At 47.0% G+C, this 15,520-nt stretch overlaps 1 protein-coding gene across 2 annotated transcripts in view; it reads right to left on the bottom strand.

Moving 5' to 3' along the window:
- ITSN1 (intersectin 1) overlaps positions 1-15,520 on the bottom strand; it is a 1,130,286-nt gene that overhangs the window by 63,054 nt on the left and 1,051,712 nt on the right. For both annotated transcript variants that reach the window (XM_069202488.1, XM_069202489.1), the window contains exon 34: positions 12,436-12,603. In XM_069202488.1, coding sequence (XP_069058589.1) covers positions 12,436-12,603 — 168 coding nt within the window. The remainder of the gene's footprint in view (positions 1-12,435; positions 12,604-15,520) is intronic.

Here is a 15,520-nt window from a genome sequence, read left to right as displayed (position 1 = left end):
GTGGAGTAGAATGGTGTGGAGTGGCGTAGAGTAGGAAAGAATGTCGCTGCAAAAAATGGTGTAAGCAGAGTTCAGTTGCACGGAGTGGTGTAGCGTGCCACTAAGTGGAGTGGAGTAGCGTAGAGTGGCGCAGAGTAGAGCAGCATGTGATCAAGTACCTGGGCTCTGTTTATTTTTGGGGTCTCTAATGCTATCTTGGCTACTAACAGGATACTTGTGCATCTAGAGGGAACTGCGAGATAATAAAAAAATCCTTACTCCAGCACTGGCAAAACCACTTGTCTCTTTTCAACTTAAAAGCTTTGCCAATGTGTTTTTCCTTATGCTGCGCAGCATGGCTTGAATTGACAATGCATCATCATTAATGCACATGTCATAAGGCTACGGAGGCCCAGCACGATGACATATGTGGCCAACATTTTATTTTTACCATTCCATGGTGGTGGATGCCAATCTTGCAGCAATAAATTTAAACATAATGTAAACATATGCATTAGCACATTTTAAACAACCATTGGTAAGCCAATATGTGTTGCCTATGTGAGAGCTCTTGACTATGATAATGTCTTTTAGCAATGCTATCCAGCAGCATGGCTACTGTTCAGCATGGCTAAAAGTGAGTGGCATGTGGTGTAGAAGAGTGGCATGGAGTTCAGTCGGATGTCGTAGAGTGACATAGTGGAGTGACAGTAAATAGAGTTGTTTAGACTGGAGTGGCGTAGATTAAAGCAGCATAGAGTAGAGTGGCATGGAGTCGTGTGGAGTAGAATGGTGTGGAGTGGAGTAGAGTAGGAAAGAATGTCGCTGCAAAAAATGGTGTAAGCAGAGTTCAGTTGCACGGAGTGGTGTAGCGTGCCACTAAGTGGAGTGGAGTAGCGTAGAGTGGCGCAGAGTAGAGCAGCATACAGTAGAGTGGCATGCAGAGCGTAGATTAGAATGGCATAGATAAAAGTCGCGCACAGTGGAATGGCAAAGAGTATAGTGGCATAGAGTGGTATGGAGTAGGATGTTTTGGAATGGCATAGAGTGCGTAGACTGGAGCAGAGTGAAATAGAGAAGATTGTCAAAGGAGTGGCACTGAGTGGAGTGATGGGGCATAGAGTTGAGAGTTGTAGAGTAGCACAGAGTGGGGTGGAGTGGTGTAGAGTGGCACAGAACAGAATAATAGCCTGAATATCCTGGACTTGATGCTCAGGATGATAAGCCCAAAACTGCGCTGTGTCCAGAAAAGCTCCGATGAAAGGGAGCATCTGAGAGAGAGTCAGGTGTGACTTTGTCACCATGATAGTGAACCCCAGTGAATTCAGGAGGTTTGCCGTAGTCTGGAGGTGGGAGACGACAGCCTTGGATGAGCCTCAGTCCAGACTCCTGGGTCCAGGGCAGACAAGACCTAAGCCAAAGTGAGCATCTTGAACTTCTCCTTTTTGAGGAAGAAGTTAAGGGTTCATAGTTCTAGGAGAGGGCGAAGACCTTTGTTATTTTCTGGAATCCGAAAGTAGCGGGAATAGCAACCACTGCCTACTTCTGACATCAGAACCCTCTCTAAGGCTCCCTTGGCTAAGAGAGCTGTGACTAACTTACGGAGCAAGGACAATGATCCTCCGTCAGCCGGTCGTGAGATAGAGGCATAGAGGGAGGGAAGGTTTCGAAGGGAAAGGAGTAGCCTCTCTAAATGATCTGTAAGCCCCACCTGTCCGATGTTATGGACTTCCAGGGGTGCAGGGGATGATGGCGGATTCTGCCTCCAACTGGATTCCCCGTGATCTTGTAGGGAAAGATTAGGAGGGCTTAATGACTGTGGCTGTTGGGGGGTTAATGGTTGTAGCAGACCTCTGGCTACCTGACCCACGGGGTGGTACATACGGCGTCCTCACCCATGCATAGGCTGGGAAGACTGCACTGGACGTGGCTGGAATAGGGTTAACGCAGTTGAACACTCCTTATGTAGCCACAAAAGGAGTGAAAGGCAGACTGGGGATAAAGGGTGGCAGCTGAGAGGCCCAATGACTTGGCCATAGCATATGAGTCCTTAAAGCGCTCCAGCACGAAGTCTGCCTTGTCTCCGAATAGATGGGTGCCTTCAAAGGCATATCACTGAGGGAAGCCCGGACATCCCCTGAAAATCCAGATGCTCTGCCCAGTGAGTCTATTGTGTCTAAACTACAGCGAATTGTGAACTTTGCTGCATCTCTCCCGTCATTGACCGCTTGGGAAAGAATGGTACGGGCCTCCTCCAGAACCTGTGGCAGCATTTGCCCAACCGTGCGCCACAAAGTGTGGGAATAGTTGCCCAATAACCACGCGGTGTTCATTGACCGCAATGCAAGGTTTTTTTTCCGAAGCTATCCACCCTCTTGGATTCCCTCTCTGGGGGTGCAGCAGGGAACGCACCATGGGAGTTCTCGGGTTAGGGTGTTGGGTGAGGAAGGTGCAGGGCGGAGGAGGCGGGCAATTGTCCTTTTCATAGGAGCCCCTGTGCCGGGTTTGGACTAAGTTCCCAGTAGGACATCTGTTAGTGCTTCATTGAAAGGGAACAGGAGTTCAGAAGAGGAAGCTCCCGGATTGGTCAAGATGTTAGTCTTGTCTGCCACCAAGGGCAATTCGAGATCTAGAACCTCTGGCGCCCACTTCACCACAATAGCATATGTTGCTCCCTCCTCCGTAGCCACGGAAGGGAGGGAAAAGCATGCCAGCCTCTGGAGATGTACTGGTGCTCAGGGTTAGTGCTCATGACAAATCATCTGGATCCAGTCTGATGCCTCGGAAATTCAAAGATAAGGAATATTCGTCTAGAAGTCTCTATTAGATGTTTTTAGAGTGGGCGACCCCTCTGGAGAGCCTTTGGGCCCATGCCGTCGACTCCGAACTCGGCTCTGATGGCCCCCCATGGATCTGATCATGGATCTGGACGCCGGCAGCCACCAGTGGCACCAGCCTCATTAGGATCTCCGAATCCGACATGGAAGCTCCCAGCTATAACACTTCCGTCAAGACGTTAGTTTTGGCTGCCTCTGAGGGCAACTCGAGATCCAGGACCTCGGCTGCACCTCCTCACCACCATAGTATGTGTTGCTCCCTCCTCCGTAACCACGGTAGGTGGAGAAATCATTCCAGCATCTGGAGACATATCCAGTCCACTGGCATACCCAGTTCCTAATACAAGTCCATACATTCCTGGCCCTCTAACTTGTATTCTAAAAGGACCTTGTCCAATCTGGAGCCACAAGGATGGCTTGTTCCTGGTCCTTCCTCCTCTGAGCAGAAGTGGTATGGGTGGAAACGCATACAGGAGGCCTGAACTCGACTTAAGACCAAAAGCATCTCTGAGCAAGAGCTGCCTTGGAAACTCCGGCACATTGCGCATTGATGGCGAAGGTAAATTGTTCTAACCAAGGGTCTCCCCACTGCTGAAAAAGACCTTGCTCCGTTTGTGATCCTCTAAGCTTCAACAACTGAGTTCATCCACTCTGGCGTTCAGAGAACATGCCAGGTGTTGAATCACCAGGGAAATGCCCTGCTGTTCTAGCCATGTCCAGAGATACAGGGCCTCTTGACATAGGGTCCACAACTCCACCCTGTCCTGTTTGTTGCTGTGCCGCATGGCAGTGGTAGTGCCACTGTAGTCCTGCAGGACTTCCTAGTTTAGAATTTGTCTGCATCCCTCCACTGGGGATGGTATTGTTTGGATATCTATTCAAAGGGAACGAATCTGCAGCTAGTGTGTCTAAACTAGGGCTTTCAGGGCCCTAGTTTGGACACACCAGTGTCAGTGCACTTCATGGCTCTGCGCTCCTGGAGAGGAAAGTTGAGAACTGATGTCAGCATGCCGGAGTGGTGCCTATATAGGTGACGCGGATGATGCCAAGCCAACCATCGCTACCTACCAGCGCGCAGGGGTACTACTCATGAAAAATCTTCTGGATCCAGTCTGATGCCTGAAAAATTCAAAGGTAAGGAATCTACAGCTGGTATGTCCAAACTAGGGCTTTCAGGGCCCTAGTTTGGACACACCAGTGTAAGTGCACTTCATGGCTCTGCGCTCCTGGCATGGAAAGTTGTGAACTGATGTCAGCATGCCGGAGTGGCGCCTATTTAGGGGACGTGGATGACACCAAGCCGACTGACGTTACCTACCAGCGTGCATGGGTACTGCTCATGAAAAATCTTCCGGATCCAGTCTGATGGCTGGGGAAATTCAAAGGTAAGGAATCTGGGGCTATATACTGTCTCTACCAGATAAGGCGTTACCGAAGGTAAGTAACTTGTTCATTTGAGGGAGTCACTCTGGCTCCTGGAAAAGCGGGGAGCTGTAGAGTCCCCCCTGGCAATGGCTGTGAAGAACTGTACTTTGAAAGTCGATGTTCCATCATTGCGTCAGCTGACGGACGAGGAGAATTCGAAGCACGCTTTAACTTCTTGAGCTTCTTGTGCCTCTTGACAAGTGTCCTGAGGACGCTGAGTGGGACAAAGAGGACTTGGGGCTCCTGGAGGAGTCCTGTGACCTTCTTCTCGACCGGGCCTGAGATCTACGAGGAGTGGCATGACCCGGAGGCGTCTGCCAGGCTGCTAGCAGCTTCAGGGACCGCTCCCTCAAAGTTGTGAATTCATGTCAGCGTGCCAGGGTGGTGCATATTTAGGTGATGCAGACTCCATAGAGCTGACCGACGCCACCTACTGGCACGCAGAGGTACTGCTAACCGAAAAATCTTCCTGATCCAGTCTGACACCTATGGAATCTGCGGCTAGAAGTCTCTATCAGAGAGCAAAAACAACAAATGGTATGCTGTGAGCGAGCTGTAAGCCCAATGAATAGTAAACAATATGTCTCACAGCACAGTGCATGCACTGTGTAGGCGAGACCTAAAAAGTACTGACCTGACAACAAAAAGTAGCCAGAAGGCCAGGGGAGTAACAAAAGAGCTATTAGCAAAGTCATTAAATCAAGGGAGGACGAGGAAACAATGGGGAGTAGGCAAGGGAGAAACAGAGGAGCTTAAGGCATGGGGAGAATAAATGATTAAAATGCAAAAGAAAAGGTAGGGCGGGATGAGGAAGCGATCAGGCAGAATTCTATGAAATGTAAGTAGTGGAAGGATAGAAGTCATCTAATGAAAAGATATTAAAGCTATGATCCAGGGGAGCGGCAAACACAAGAAGAAGAAAAAAGCCATTAAATAAGAAGCAATCAAATGAGAATGACAAGCAAGCCAACTAATAGTAAGCAAATGTGTGGCCCAAAGCTAACTAAAAGATTTTGATAGAAGACCGTACCTGTAGCACATTGGCAAAGCCAAGTGGTCCCAAAGGCGAGAGCTATTGGTTTTGCCGATGATGGTTTTTTAATCTAGCTTAAAAACCTTCATAAAAATAAAACAGCAAATGTATTCTGAACATTGGTTTTAAAACACTGTAATGTTCAAACTGAAGTGTTCCGAAAACTAGTACTAGCTAAAGTCAATAGGCCTTTGTAGTAAGCTGACCATGTATGTAGTGTGCCAATGTAAGGGTACACTATGCAGATAGTCCAGGGTGACACTTATTGGCTGACAGGGTTTAAAATAATAACCCTAAAAGCTCTCTTTTGTGGTAGTGTGGGTGCACAGTTAAGTTTATTGGAAGACAGTGTTAAGCATTTATTGCACACAGAGCCAGTAAGGGAGACACACACTCAATAAAGAAAACCAACATCAATTTATAAAAATAACCCTTTTTTATATGAATTTAGATGCCAAGATCATCAGACTCAGGCAAGTACTTTTTGAGATATTAATTTTTTTATGTTTCAAAAGTTGACACTTTCTGCAGCAGTAATGTTATCCTATGGGGAAAAGACATATACTGCATTCTGGCACTTATCAACAACTTACCGGACTGTTCTTCTGGGGTTAAGGTAGGTATGGTGCAAGGTCCAAAGCAGCACCAACAGATCACTGCAGGGGGCACTGAAGCTCCCGGTTGCAGAAGTGTTTTTCAGCCTCTGGTGCCCTAATGTTATCCTATGGGAAAGAAACAGACACTGCATACGGGTACTTAGCAACGACTTACAGTACTGTTCTTCTGGACTTGAGGTGAGTGTAGGGCAAGGTCCATGGCCACACCAACAGGCCACCTCTCGGGGCTCTGGGGCGTCTGGGTGCAGCAGTGTGTTACAGCATCGGGTATCCCATTTACTTCAGTGGAGATCGGTCTAGTTAGAAAGTGACTGCAAGCAGAGACTGAGGGGCCAGGATGGAGGATCTTACAGAGGATCTCAGGTCTCACAATGCTCGGGGACGTGTGGACACCTTTGGTCCTCTTCTCCTCGGGCCGGGCAGGCGGGTGCAAAGGTGTCCTGAGGCGTCGGGTTTTTGTCACCAGAGGCACTCGGGAAAGAGGGGGCCTGCACAAATAGGCTGCAGGTTACGTTGGGAAGTCCACTGTTGGCAAACCCAAGGTGGGCTTTGGCTCTGGAAGGCCTGGGGACCACATTGGCACTGCTGGCCCACCTGAACTCAGGATAGGGCACAGAGGCAGCGGTGCTGTCCAGTGTCGGGTTTTAGCAGTCTGAAGCCTCAATAGTCTTCTTTGGTTCCTGCAAGACCCTGGTTACTTCTTGGAGTGCTGGCAGTCCTCCCAGGTTTTGGGAAGGAGAACAGCTACAGGGAGAGTCATATTTAGAGCAATTCTTGAGTACAGAGGGCAGGCAGGGTTGGGACCAAGTCAGTTATTGCTTTTCACAGCTCTTTGGGTCCTTGTTCTTCTCTAGCCCGGTGAGTCTGAAGTCCTGTTATCCAGGGGGTCCCCTAAATACTCAATTTAGGGGAGTGAAGGGTAGTAGCCAATGGGTTACTTACCCCTGAGGTCACTACACCCCCTAGATGACCACTTCCTATGGGGAGTGGGCACCACCCTATCCAGGAATTCCTAATTCCACCACACGCAAGATGGTGGAATTCCTAATTTTGTGTTCACTTTAGGCTGGCCAGTCCTCTGGGTGCATGTCATAATAAATCCAAAACTGGCATCAGTATAGACTTTTTAAGACAAGGTGTTTGATCCCAAAAACACTAGTTTCCAAACAGCCATCATGTAGCTGGGTCACTTGTGCTGACCAGTATCCAGTACATGCTTTAAGATGGCTGCCTGCTCCCTTGCAATGTCTAGGAATACAACTAGACATCAAAGGGGCATATCTGATCATGCAGATACATCCTCATATGTATTATAATGCAACCTGCCTTGGGGCTCTTAAGGCCGGCTGTAGGGGTATATAATGCATATAGGGACTTTGGCATGGCACACAATGGGTGTGCCATGTCGTGTTTTCACTCAGGGCTTGCACCCTGACATGCAGTCTGCAATGGCAGGCTGTGTGCAATTTGTGTATGAGTCCCTTAGGGTGGGATAAGTTATGATGCAGCCCTTGGGGACCCTTTTTAGTACTCATACCCAGGGGTACCATTAATTAGGTACTTACAGAGGTGCTAATGTCCTGTGCCAATTGTGGAACAGTTAGACATACCTTGTTTTTAAGAAAAGAGCGCTGACACTAAGGTCTTTTTAGCAGGCCTCAGTGCACTCTCAGAGTCGAAAATCAGCATCTATTCTTTCTAAAAGGGGGCAAAATGTGGAGAGGCATCTGCAAAGAAGCCCAGTTTCCTACAGTCTTGGCTCTAAAGAGACAATCTAGTGGCTTTCACAATGTTTTTTTGACTGCTGTTCACATATGAACATGTACGTCATGATGGATGCGCAAACACGGCAGACAATCTTTCAGTGATATTTCTTTTAATGAAACCCTATTGCAATATGCACATCAATGCATATGCCCTGGATATGTAACAACGCACATGCTTGCATGCATCACATGTGCATTGTCAGTTTGCATGCAATGGTAACACACTGGATAATTTTTCTATTTCAATTTACCATTCTAACATGGCAGATGGTCACGTCAGACCTGTAAATTAAAGGTAAGAAAAAATTGCGCACTTCAGATCAAAAAATGGGAGCAAGAATAAAAAAAATTAACACTGGAGGCAGATGGAAAGGGAGACAAAAAGCATTGTGTGAGAAGTTAAAATTGAGCGCATGGGTTGAAAGAGCAACTCTTCGACAGCTTGATAAGGCTCATCAATGTTGGATGGCATCAACGAGGAGAGTGTATGAATGGAGTGACAAGTTGGGGAAGAATTATACTGGTTAGCGACGAAAGAAGTTGCTTCCTGGATCGTCCCCTTTCTTGTGAACAAGTAGAGATGGACATGAACGATGGCAACGGCCATAGCTGAAGCATTTGGCGATTATTACTGCACTATCTATGCAGTTTGGGGTTGCCTCCCACCCCACTGATTGCAGATTTCCCAATGTTGAGGTTTAGCCCTAGAGACAGTACAGACTTGGATCTTCCCCTCACAACTGAGGAAATGCCTCTGCAACTCAAGACAAGAAATCCAGAAAAACTCCAGCTCGAGACGGGTTTCAAGTAGAATACTATTTTTGTTTTCAATCCCACTTGATCCCACACCTTCTGGAACTGTACCAAAGAGTGAGTGATTTTTTTTTTTTTTTTTTACTTTCCCTGAATTCGACCTGGCAACCAAAACCGGACCATTCCTCCCAAACCGATGCACATCCTATTGACCGATCTCTCTAATTAATATAGAAATTAAAATCTACCCCAAACTTTTAGCTGACTCCTTAGAACGCTGCTGCAGCTGATCTACCCAGATCAATGCACGTTTATGCCCCATCGGAGTACCAGGCACTGTATCCGTAGAGCCAAAGAAGCCCAAGCATGCTTCTCCAACCTCAAAGACCCTAGAGCCCTCCTTCTTTAACATTTCGAGAAAGCATTCAACTCTGTGGATTGGGCATTCCTTGATGATGTGCTGTGGAAATTGGGACTATGGCCTAGATTTCGGTCGAATGTCTGGATACTTTATTCAAGTCCACAGGCTCAAGTTTGAGTTAATGGCACCGTATCTGCTACCATCTCAATATGCCAAGGCATCTGGCAATGCTGTCCACTTTCCCTTCTCTACAGCTTGCCTACAGAGCTACTGGAAGTGTGCATCAGATGTGACACGTAAATCCGGGGGTGGCAATGAAAGAGCAAATTCTCTTCTCTTCTTCTTTATTTCCCGACCTTCCATTACAGGCCCACGTCTATTTCAGATGGTGACCCCTTTAGGAGATGCATGTTGCCTACAAGTTAACTGGTCTAAATCGCCACTTGTCTGTCTGAAGCGTAGTAGAGATGCAACAAATTGGCAATCACAGGTCTCAACCAATACCTGGAAGCTGACGTTGAGCTGGAACCTAATCTAACGTGGAGCCTCAATCTCAAAACCCTGCTAAAAAAAAGCTCACAGAAGATCTTAGCAGGTGGGTCTCTTGCGCAAACTGTATCTTTGGCTCAGCTCTTTAAGGTTTGTTTTCATACCCAAGGGTGATACGAGTAAACTTAGTTCATTACACCAACACTTGAATGTGAAAAACAGATTTTTGTAGCCCTGCCGAACCCCATCCAATAGATAGGTGAAACTGCATCTATGCTTTTGAATTACTAACAGTCCCTAAATGGGGATCGAGGGACAAGGTGGTGATTGGAAACAAACCTATTTCATTCTCTCTCATATCATACACACGCAAACTTCACAACGAAAAAGACACTAAGTAAATAGTGTTATATTTTAACAGCCTCAATCCATCACTGATTTGTATACTTATTGTTTTGTCCTAAGTGGGACAGGTGTGCCCCCAATGTAGGTCCCGTGCACACTGTTCCACTAGAACCAAGTTGTACCAGGCAGATGAGCCCATAACCAGGGTGAACCGGTTGTGGGTTGCTTGTGTTGTGGTTCAAAGGTGGTCATGGCAGTTCGGGCTGGATTGTTCCTATTGGAGTAGGGTCAAGACTGAATTGCATACAGCTGGGTCCAAACTGAGGTGACATGGTGTGCAAAATAACAACGATTTGGGATGGGCGCCTGAGTGATTACCAGTGGGCAAGATAAATTCAAGTATTCCATTGATCTCTGTTTTGTGTAATCAATCTGTTGTTTAGCACATTTAAAATAACCACACAAAATATAACACCAATTGAGTGTTGCAAACCGGAATAAAATTAACATTACCACCATAGATAAAATGACATAAAAAAATGTAACACTCTAAGACCTACTTCTATGTGCTACACTAGGAGGGCACGTAGTATAACTTGCATCTAAAATTTCTTTGGGAGAATCAGAGCACTGTATAGCTGTTTACAGCAAAGTGAAGTAGTTGTTAAAAGTCAGGGTCACCGTGTTCCCTGCGAAAGGTAAACACACGTCGGATCAGCCCCTCTCCTCTCCTCCTGGACTTGGTTTTGCTATCAGTAGAAAGTCTGATGCAGCAGCACCTCCAGCAGTCAAGATCACCTCTGGCAGTATCTTGCAGAATATTCTGGGGTGAAGGACCTCTCTCGACAAGTGGTCAAGTGTTGGGGCTTTTATATCATGTCTTATCTGAGACAGGAAATTCTGGCATCCCCTTAGGAATGTTTGGTTCAGCCAACATGCATCAAAGTGATAGTCTAAGATACATTCTTATAAACAAATAAGGTAAAAATACAACAATTCAGGCTATATTGTTTTGGTTTTTATTCTTGTCTGATCTTGGAATAGAGACAACAAAGCATTTGCTGCAGACGGATGTCACATCAAGTGTTTTTATCAATGTCACTGACTAAGTGACTTGACATTCTCTCGGTTTTTGGAAAGATGACACCTGTGTCAAAGCAGGCATGTTGATGATTCTGCAAAAATCAGCGTAAAATGGAGTCTTGCTTGTTCAAAGTGGAGTCAGCCTTGTAGTCTTAATGTCAGGTCAAACTCCTCTCAACTTTCTTAGCAGGGCAGCCCTTTTCAAGTTAATATTGCCTCAGATAGTGTATCTCCTCCAAAACTACCTGTTATCCATACCTCACATTTGGTTTCAGAACATACTTGCTTAGATAGAAACAGTCCGGTGGCTTAATCTGCCCCCTCGTCTCGCATTTGGCAAGTGTGTTTAGTCTCCCTATCATAGAGGGATATGCATGGCTGATATTTGTTCGTATACCTGGCCAACATACTGGTTATTAACAATTGGAAGAATGGAGAGTGGCAAGAACCAGCATTCCGCTTAGAAATAGCATTCATGGATCGAGACAACATTCTGGGCATGCTCAATGGGAATCCCATTCCTCAACACGTCCTGGACCCTACTTGGATGGTTATCCGCACTACAATTGATCAGATGGGATAAAAAGATAATGCTTGAAACATCTTTGTGGAGGGGTGCTGGTTGCAACATTCGTTCTCCCTTAAGAGTGTGGATAGGTAGGGATGAGAACGGTAATTCCATGGATAGTTGGAGACGTATGGCAGGGGTCCCACTGGAAATAATTCCAAACCCTACAAACTGAATGTGCCCTGCAAAAAATCCCATTTATTCTCATATGTGCAACTGCATCATGCTCCTGAACAACACAGAGATATCGTTTGCAAGGTCCGAGAGCTTAATCCATTAAAACCTACATATCTGATGGGTCCCGTTGATATAGGAGGTCTAGCAAAGATCTATAAGCCTCTGGTGAATAATTCCCCTGAACTCTGTTAACTCTACAGACCAGCTGGGAGCACTGGCTGGGCCTACTGGAAGACTCAAAATGGAGAGATACATGCATATCCCTACAGTGCTGGTCATCTCATGGAGACTTTGACTTATTCAACTTAAATACCTGCACATGACTTATCTCACACCACTGAGACTATAGCAGATGGGAAGACTGGCAGCACCAAATGTGTTATCCTTGCCTTGGAACCACATGTCCACTTCTTCCATGTGGTACGTTAATGCCCTCTATTGGGCAAAACCGGCCGGCTGTGTTTGCCTCTCTCTCACAAGTGCTGGGAATGCCTCTAGACCCATCTCCATTGGTGGTACTGTTGAGTATTTTGGAGGATGTCGGAGGAGCCCTATAGGACCGAAACCTTACTGAGATTGGCACCACAACTAGCCAAAACAGACACTGCTAAATTTGGTAATTGTCCATCCTCTCCCACCTTGGCTGACTGTAACGTGGCAATGGATTGGTGTGCTAAACAGAAGAACCAATTTATTCATCAAGCGAGTGGCCCAGGAAACATGAGAAGGTGTACGGGAAATTGGTTAGCACACCGAGGGCTCAGCTAATGCACAACAGCTAAACTGGACTGCATGGCTGGCTTGATCTTTTCCTTCTGTTATCCTGAAATTCTTATATAATGATGTGGTACCTATTAAAAACAATTAAGTTGTGATTATAAAAATAGAGAGAACGTATGGCGCTAAGGAACCGGTTGGGAAGAAAGCAAATACACAGATGCACTACGGTGCAGTGCAGAAACCAAAAACACAGTCACTGAAAGTGAGCAGTGAACACTTTACCTCAGACAAGCCCTCACACTGGACGTGAGCTTGTATCCACTCCAGGCGGTCAGAATTCTCTTTTTCCCGTACTCCTTCATTTACTTGGGAACACAACTCTTCTGCCTTATCCAAAGCATGCTTCAAGTGACTTTGATCAGGGTGGTTTTCAGGAGTGTTTTCTAATATCTGCAGAGAAGATGTTACAATATGCACTTTGATTTCATTTTCTTATCATAAGTCTGCAATTAACAAATCAGTGCTTCCATCTGAATAATAAACTGCAGACCAAAGACAACACTTTTCTCATTCCATCATGACATCAGACTTTCTACAGGCCTAACCAACGGTTCAACTTTTCATCCCAGAATAGAGCCTACTCCTTTTTTAATGATTATCAATTTCCTATTTCTTGAAGGATAATTGAAGAATGCGAATAGGGCTTCCTAAACACCATTCTTCGATTTAATATCATATACACACATTACCACAAAGCTACAGCAAAGAAGCATTAATAATTCTGAAAATACATAGGCTAGCTATAAAAATACAATTAACGGTACCTAGTCTAATTATAAAACTTTGATAGCATTTCCAAATTGCCTTAGAAATCATTAATGGTCCCGTCTGACAATGAGGAATTTGAAAATCACTAAGCACACTGTTCTCCAATATTCTATTTCTGTATAAATTGAGGGTGAAGTATGCTGGGTTCTAGTTGTAGTACCCCCCCACTTTTATGCATAGAGTCAGTATGTTTTGGACTGTGGTGCACTGGGATCCTGCTAACCAGGGCCCCAGTGCCAGTGCTCTCTCCCCAGAATGTGGTTGCTGGTACCTTTCTACAGCCACAATTGGCATATTGGTGCACCTATGTAAGTCCCTAGTATATGGTACCTAGGTAGCCAGGGCATTGGTACACCAGGGGTCCCTCAAGGGCTACAGCATGTATTGTGACACCCATGGGAGGCCATGCAAACTGTGCCTGTGTGAAGTGGTGCATGCACCCTTTCACCACCGAACCTGGTCACTGCACTCAGACTCTATAAGTCACCTCTATGGTAGGCCCTTCAGCCCAAGGGTAGGGTGCATATCCCTAAGTGTGAGGGTACCCTTGCATGAGCAGGGTGCCCCCACAGACCCAAGGCCAACTCCTGGACTCTGTAAGTGTGGGGAAGCCATCTTAAGGTATGTAGTGGACACTGGTCAACACAAATGATCCAACTACATAATGGCTTCTCCGAACCTAGGCATGTTTGGTATCAAACATGCTGGAATCATGCATCTACATCGATTCCAGTGTTAGTTGCATGATACCATGTACTCTGGGGATTCCTTGGAGGATCCCCCAGTTCTGCCTGTGCAGCCTTACAGGTTCTAGCTGCCAACCTGCATTGCTGCTGACCCCAGACACTGCTCTGCCATCCTGCTGGTGAGCCAGGCTCAGGCTGGAGAGGCAGAACAAAGGATTTCCTGCAAGGGAGAGGTGTGATCACCAACCCTGTGTATTAGGTGTCTGAGGGCTGGGGTGGGTGGACTCTGAGTGCCACCAGACTCCTTTGAATGGCACATTTGGCGCCCTCCTTGCATAATCCGGTTTGCACCGGCTAAGGAACCCCCGATCTGGAGCAAAACTGCACAAAGGACAGGGGAGTTACCCTCTCCCCCGTCCAGTTCCTCCCCTAGGGAGGTGCACAGAGCTCTGACAGGTGTCCACTTGATTCTGCCATTTTGGTAACAAGATGGGCAGCGGTGTCCGGGAGCATCTCACTGGTTAGGCCAAGTAGATGATGTCTAGGGTTACTTAAAGGCTCCCCTGTGGGTAGGTCCTCAGATTTGTACAGCAAGACTCTCCAAGGAACTCTCTGCAAGACATCTTGTGCTCCTGGCCTCTGGAAAAGCTGCTGGTCTGCTTTGGGACCGAAACATGTCTGCTCCTGGTGGGAAGGCTCCCATTGCAACATTGTTTCTCCGGATCCTGCAAGAATTCTGCAACATCCAAGGCTGTGCATCCTCCAGGCTCACAAGGACTCTGTTTGCACTTGGAAGCATGAAGGAATATCGCTTGGAGTGAAAGAGTCACTTCCCTGCAACTGCAGGCACCTCACGACAACGTCGACTGGTTGGTAGGGTCTGCTGGTCCATGAACATTGAAAGACTCTGCTTCACAGGTGGTGAGTCTGTGGCTTCCTCTGGGTCCTGCTTGTCTCCTGACCAACTTGGGAGACTGTGGGCCCCTGTTCCTGCTACTGGACTGGACTGGAACCATTATGCACTGCATCTGTTGCATTTGCTGAGGCTTGTTGACTCTTCCTCTGGGAGATCTTCAGGCACCAAGAAGCCCTGGCCCCCAGCACTCTGCATCTCAAAGATTAGCCCCTGTCCTGCAACTCCTGGGACGTGGGACTTCTGTATTTTTGTGCTGGTGAGGCCTCCACGTGACTCCCTGTGTCCATCGCCTGTGGGTCACTCGTGGGGGCTCCATCGACTTCTGCTGTCCTTCCTGTGTGCTGAGGGGCAGTCCTGACTCCCCCTCCTGAGTAGAGTCTCCTGAACTTTGCTGGTCCGCAAAAGTTTGCAAATACTTCTTCAACTCTGGCTTGTATTTCCCAGTGCTTGTTGGTGACCTGGCTGGTCACTGACCCTCCTGCAATCCAGCAACCATTGAAGGACAGTTCGTAGGTGACTCCTGGGATCTTCTGCAGCTCCTGAGTCCTGCAGCTGGACATCTTCTTCCACCGACTTGCAAGAATATCTCTTCTAGGATGGTGGGTATTGACACCTACACCATCTGGGCACCTCCAAGGGTGCTGGACTCTGTCCCCTTCCTTTTCAGCTCCTCCATGCCTGTAATACGTCCTTGGGTTCCACTGGCCTGGTCCACGAGTCGTGACAGCAGCTGGAAAATCCGAGTCATCCACTGAGTTCAGAGAGAGTCCTTTCTCCCCTCTGCATCCGGGTTCTTGGAATTAGGTACTCCTGTCTTCTAGGTATCATGGGGTGGGGGCACTCTCCAACCTTTCTCTTGTCTGCTGGTTTCCTCAGGGTCTACTGGGAAGGTTCCTGAATCCCACGAACTTCCATCGGAGCTCCCTGTGTTAGCCTC

The sequence above is a fragment of the Pleurodeles waltl genome, chromosome 8, assembly GCF_031143425.1.
Source record: "Pleurodeles waltl isolate 20211129_DDA chromosome 8, aPleWal1.hap1.20221129, whole genome shotgun sequence".
NCBI classification, from domain to species: domain Eukaryota; kingdom Metazoa; phylum Chordata; class Amphibia; order Caudata; family Salamandridae; genus Pleurodeles; species Pleurodeles waltl.
Note: the sequence above shows the minus strand (reverse complement) of the source record. Positions and strands in the feature narration are given on the sequence as shown.